The 6833-nt window shown below is 39.7% G+C and overlaps 1 protein-coding gene across 1 annotated transcript in view; it reads left to right on the top strand.

Moving 5' to 3' along the window:
- The window catches only part of LOC125025573, a 4071-nt gene extending 2024 nt beyond the window's left edge, over positions 1-2047 (top strand). The window contains exons 3-4 of the mRNA XM_047613597.1: positions 1373-1441; positions 1701-2047. Of these exons, the coding sequence (XP_047469553.1) occupies positions 1373-1441; positions 1701-2047 (416 nt within the window). The remainder of the gene's footprint in view (positions 1-1372; positions 1442-1700) is intronic.
- Positions 2048-6833: the final 4786 nt, after the last annotated feature.

Below are 6833 nucleotides of genomic sequence, written 5' to 3'. Positions count from 1 at the left end.
GTTCTCCTGAGATTTACCTTAGAAGATAATTTGGAAAACAAAAAATATCTTACGCTGCATTTGAAGTGTTCAGAAGAATTTAGAGGTATAGGAATTTATCTACTAACGGACGAAGAGCTGGTAACAGGCGGTTATGGAATTCTGTGTAGTTTATGTGAAGTAATGCTTAAGAGTTCGCGGTTGTTTATTGTGAATTTAATTGGATACATATGTTTTTACCTCCATTTTTTAATTTATTTTTTTGTCAAAGAAGAAATAACGACATAGGGAAATGATACGGCAAAATAACATTGTTAACATAACATTGATCATAACATTATCGGTAACATTACAGTGACAGATGTGTATACATAAACATGCTCTATAAACATATCTATATTTACTTATCTATCAATACATACACACCAACACACACACACACACACACACACACACACACACACACACACACACACACACACACATATACACACAAACGCGCGCGCGCGCGCATATGAATATAAACATGTCCATATAAATATACACATGTAAGCTTATATACATATATATAATACATATATATATATATGTATATTATATGTATGTATGCATATATATATGTAAATATATGCATACATATATACATAATATATATGCATAAAATAAATAAATACTTGTATACATATACACATATATGTGTATGTATGTATACACACATACATGTATACATACATATACATGTATATACATACGTATATACACATTTTTATATGTATATATACCTATATATATCTATAATATATATATATTTATAAATATACATACATACACACACATACACACATATATATGTTTGTGTATGTATGTACACACACACACACACACACGCACACACACTCACACACATATAAATATGTATATATACCTATATATATATATATATATATATATATATTTATAAATATACATACATACACACACATACACACATATATATGTTTGTGTATGTATGTACACACACACACACACACACACACACACACACACACACACACACACACATACACACACACACACACTCACACACACATATAAATATATATATGTATATATATATACATTTATACATATACACAGACATATTGACCAATCCTTTTATAATAAAAAGAGGAAGAAATATTAGTATAGACACACGAACAGTCAAAGACAGGGTTTATATGATAAGTACACTGTTCTGCAGCACTGACGATGGTACAAGTCCTCGCCGTGTAGTACTAACAGTGTTCCTTTTAGCACCCTTTCCGTTTCTTTACATCAGTGTTCCTCCCCGGTGCACGGCAACGGGGGAGGGGCCTGTCAGCGTAACGGGAAAAATACGCCTTTATCGTCACAGTTTGGCGTCATCAGCGGTCGAAGGTACACACCTCACCTCGAAGTAAACAAGTTGGAGGAAGAGAGGAAGGTGAGGGATGGTTGGTGCAGTTGAGTCATGTGTTACGTGTGTGTCTTGATTCGGTTTCTGAAGTGAATTGGAGCTTGGCATTGGCGTGAATTGGAGCTTTAAAAAAATATGGAGTGAATTGGAGCTTGTAAAGGGAATGAATTGAAGTTTATAAGTGTAATAATGACACAATGTCTTTGGCGTATCTTCTGACCAGCCTGAAAGAACGGAGATTCGGGTAAAGTGTATTCTATGATCACACGATTTTTTTTTTCCACAGGTAGAATGGAATCCTCGCAAAACACACTCCCTACTTCGCCCTACGAGACTGCCCCCGCTCCCTACAGCCAAGACCCAGGTTCTTATCCTCCCAGCGACAACGGAAATGCCTCGAGTCGTCTTTTTAACGGAGGGACCATCGAAAGCCTGGGGTACATCATGACCATGGCCTTCCTCGCAAGGGTCATCGCAGACGTCGTGAGGCGAGTGAGCGCAGGGCGTTCGCTCCGTCGTCGGGAGGCTGGTGGCGATCTCCTAAACCTGACGCGGAGAGTGTGGGCGTCCCTGTGGGCGTGGGAGAACAGGATAAGACGTCATAAGAGTGTCAAGCAAGTCCCTGGGAGATAGCGGGGTCATTTGTAACGTTAAATATTGTTTATGTTCAAATATTTGTAAAGTATTTATTATAATTTCGCACGACTTGACTTCATATTGTTGATCTAAAAAGTGTGTCAATCATATACGATTTTTCTTTCCCCCTTTTAATTGTTCCTAAAATGCCTAAAAGATTACATTTCAGCAATCTGGCTGTTTATAATTGCTATAGCTATACTTATTGTGATAACATTGTTGTAAAACGTGCTGGAAGATAAATATTTAGTGCTTTAATTTCACAGCAAAAATACAATTAATATTAAAACAATAATAATTAAAAATGACAATTTAGTAATGTCACAGCAATAGAAAAGAAAAAAAAAACGTAGACAAAACCTTCAAAACTTTATCTGCATTAGAGAAAGGGATTGTTTCTTTATATTCACGTCAAGACAAAATAAAACAATTATCTCCATTTGTCATTATCAATCGAGGAGAGAACCCGCCGTGATTCAAGTGTGACTCCGTGTTCACCTGCCACGCCTTAAAGGCCACTTATCACGTTCATCCTCCTACAGCTGCTGCTTGCGATTCTAACTGACTTTGCGGATTACGTTTCGCGACGCTTTGGCTCCTCCCACGAGTCACGTAACGGCACTCATTCGCAGCGTCTTCCTCCTCCTCTTCGCCCTCCCTGCAGTAGCCTCCTCGCCTTTGCTAAGTGGTGACTCAGCAGCAGCCGAGGGCGTTTGCTGCTGTGCGGGAGGAACGAGTGACCAAGGGCAGTTTGACGTTCGGGGGTTTGCTGACGTCGCGGGGAAGGAGGTTTAGCAGTGTGGTCGCGTCGGGGTTCAAGATCACATCGAAGTCGGAGTCTCATCGTCGTTCGTCAGTTGTTTTGTCACTGCTGATGGTATTAGACAAGCGGCAAGGAGCGGCAAATTGCGTTTAACGGGGCTGTGCTTGTCAGTTGCTGGTCTCTCTCCCGGCTCAGCACAGTCTGACGGACGAACTAAACAAAACATTTGCAAGTAATGTATTTGTGACCATCATACTTCCTCATGACATTTGGCAAAGGTATGCATTTTTTTTGCAAGTGATACGTAAATGAAGTAAACAAAAGACAAAGCGGAAAATAAAGAAATAAAAGATAGATAAGAGGATAAAACCGCCGACCATGGATGCCATTCTGGACGTGGTCTCCCAACTGACCGCTACGAGCGCCACCCGGAGGGCAGTCTCTGACACAACCCGATTCGACCACGCCCCCAACCAGCATGTGAACCGCGCTGGCGGCCAGGCGAGCGGCTACGGAGGAGGAGGTTACGGCCAGAACCTCACCCTCGAGATCCTCGGCCTCCTCCTCACCCTCGCCTTTATCGCCAGGGTCATCATCGACATCATCAACAGAGTCCGGAACGGCAGGTCGTTGCAGCACGCGTTGCTCCCCGACTTCGACGACCTGACGCAGAAGGTCCTGACGGCGCTGGAGGTGGTGGAAGCACTCGTCAAGGACTCGTCGTAGGCCGCCGGGACTCTCTAGGGCGATGGAGGGCTCTCTGTTTTCATTCTGGAAGTGAATCTCGCGTTGTATTTGTTTCAGTTTATGTTCTAATTAAACGCACATCGTATATATTGGGAAACTGTGGAGCTGGCAGCAGTGTAAGGGTCAGATTTGCTGGACGCACCAACTCGTCTTGGTGTGTATTTACCAGTGCGTAATTTTTGTGTACGCATATTACTTATGCATAAAATATATGTGATATTATAGTATAGGTCTAGCTGTAATAATATTATGAAATAAAAACACATTTATGCGTATTCCTTTATTTTCGAAGCCGATAAATAAAACGAAGCTGATTTTAATTACAAAATTGATACATTTTACTCAAAGAAAATGAAATAAATAAAGAGATGCCCTAAACAATCTAAGAATATTCCCTATGGTGTTTCACAACTAATCATCCTAAAGAAAGAATATGACACATCTAATCAAGTGTTGTTTAAAGGAAACCCTTTCCGTACAGATTTCTAAGGGCAAATAGAACAGTTTTAGATATCAGTGAATAAGGAAAATAAAGCAGATAACTCAGCCATAGGAAATTTAATCGCTGAAAATAAGTTATGCAGACTCACAGACTTACTGCATTACGTTATTATCAGTATCAGTGAATCCCTGAAGAATGAATTACAGGCACGAATGCTTTAAATTCTTTATATTCTTTAAAGGCTTAATTCTTAATACTTAAAATTCCCTAAAATAAAGTAGATTGTCTCTGTGTTGGTTATGAAACCCACGTTTTCCAACCAGATTACAATACATTTTATAAGTAAGTAAGAATATACCACAAACGGCCTTTGTATGAATACATGAAATTACAGGATTCTTGAATTCTAAAACAATGTTACTTTTCCACTCTTTAGTACGGAAAATGGTCACTTGTTCGCTCAGCTGAAGGAACGTTAGTTAATCATTCGTTCCTCGTAGATATCGCTTATCATTGATACTCTAAAGCAGGGCTTCTCAACTGGCGGCCCGCGGTCCGAATCCGGACCTTCTGAGTGGGACCCCAGGCTGAAGGAGGAGAAAAGTATGATTAAATAAAATGAAAGTCCTGGCGATGGATTCTTGAAAGTGTATTTCTTCTAGGGTACATATGGGAACAATATGGAGAACTCAGATTGGTGGTTTTATTTTCATGATTGAACGTAAAATATTTATCCTGACCTCTGTATATTTTGGAACTTGTCTAACTGGACCTTTGCTCATTATAGTTGAGTAGCCCTGTTCTAAAGCATGAACACGGCGATTTATCACTTCCGCGCTCGCTGGTTCACATACACAATCGGACACACTCAGGGGTGCCGAGAGATATTAAATATGCCAGTACAGGACTAGTCTGGAGCCCCCCACTGTAAGTAAAGGAAGCCAGAGACACAAGAAAAGTAATGAGCAAGTACTAAATTGATTAATACTCGAGATACATTATACGGCGATGTTTACTAATATCTATATCACCCACTGCAGTGATAAGGCACACTGTACATTTGCGATCGATCTCCTTACAAAATCACTAGCCCCTACTAAGGCTGCTCAACAATAATAATGATAATAATGTTGATAAAGAGTGTAGTAATGGCAGTGACAGTGACAATGGCATATACCATAACCATGTTCATGATTATGATGATAATCACAAAAAACAACAATAAACAATAGTGATAATAAATATATAATACATACATACATACAGAGTAATGGACCCCCAGACTAATGGGCCCCGGGACAATGAACCCGGCAGACCCCCCCCCCCCCCCTCATCCCTCTCGGTGGGCCTGGATACACTGTAGATCATATTCTTGGATGATTTACGAGAGAGCCCGCTTTGCTAAGGTGTATCTGGGGCAACGAATGCTAGATATAATGCCAGACTATTTTTTTACAGAGAATGAATTTCACGAAATATGTCATGATTCGACTAATTTTCGACATCCAAAATGTAAATAAGTTTATTTTCTTCAAACAATGAGATACATAAAAAATGTCGAAACATATGGTGTAAGTGACTAACTTCATAAATATGATAACACACAAATATAACCAAATGCAGATACAACAGATGTTTCTAAGTTCATCATTCTCAAAATTGCAGTTCAAAAGCACACGCTTCCGCTACGTGTTATGTATATAGTTGTTTGTATAATGCAGTGGTTCCCGAACCTTTTCCATTCTGTGGCCGCCGCCCAAGATATGATAAACTCCATGGCCCCGTTCAGTGACTGTCATCTTTTCAGGCTCAGTTATTGCTAGTTATGAATATTGTAATGGTGTCAGTAACTGTAGGACAAGAACACTTTATGGAAGCATTGCTACTTGTTGATATGTGGGAGATGATTATTTGTAGGTACTTTAGATGAGATCAAATTCAGTCAAAATTTGGGAACCCCTGGGTCTAATCGAACGTAAAATTAATTAATTAAATATTTTTTGTTAATGTATTTCGTCGTTCTGGGTATGGTGATAGTCCGATCGTCATTTTGTTTGTACATTCTTATTAACTTATTGTTTTTGGTATTTAATGAACACTTTTTTGTATTTCTGGTATCGGTCTCAGTTTCTCTCTCTCTCTCTCTCTCTCTCTCTCTCTCTCTCTCTCTCTCTCTCTCTCTCTCTCTCTCTCTCTCTCTCTCTCTCTCTCTCTCTCTGTCTCGGTCTCGGTCTCGGTCTCGGTCTCGGTCTCGGTCTCGGTCTCGGTCTCGGTCTCGGTCTCGGTCTCGGTCTCGGTCTCGGTCTCGGTCTCGGTCTCGGTCTCGGTCTCGGTCTCGGTCTCGGTCTCGGTCTCGCTCTCGCTCTCGCTCTCTCTCTCTCTCTCTCTCTCTCACGATCCCATAGCCATTCTTGTATCTCTCTCGCCTGTCTGAATGTTTCCTTTCTGAAACGACCTATAATGAGATTAATGATGAGGTATCTGCCATTTATGCCAACCTGAATTATTTACTCTGAGGTTAGTTCGAATTATTAGAAAATTATTTTCCGAAAAAAGAAAGAAAAAAAAAATAAACTGAGGCAATTGTTTACAAACTAAAAATGACATTGAATTTTATGTACCATGTGTGTAGTACATTCTGTCAGGAAGTGTGTTCCGTTAAAAAGTTTAAATCTAGGCAATGACATTTCTTAAGTAATTAGGATGCATCTTGCCGTTTTATGCTTGATATAAAAGAGATTAATGAGTCAGAACCAGTACATCCTCTTGACAAGGGATTGAATAGAAAACAACTTAACATATTTTAATGACGAAGAAGAAAAAAACAAATA

Source organism: Penaeus chinensis, chromosome 5 (assembly GCF_019202785.1).
Source record: "Penaeus chinensis breed Huanghai No. 1 chromosome 5, ASM1920278v2, whole genome shotgun sequence".
In the NCBI taxonomy this organism is placed as follows: Eukaryota; Metazoa; Arthropoda; class Malacostraca; order Decapoda; family Penaeidae; genus Penaeus; species Penaeus chinensis.
This window is presented reverse-complemented; position numbering and strand designations above follow the sequence as displayed.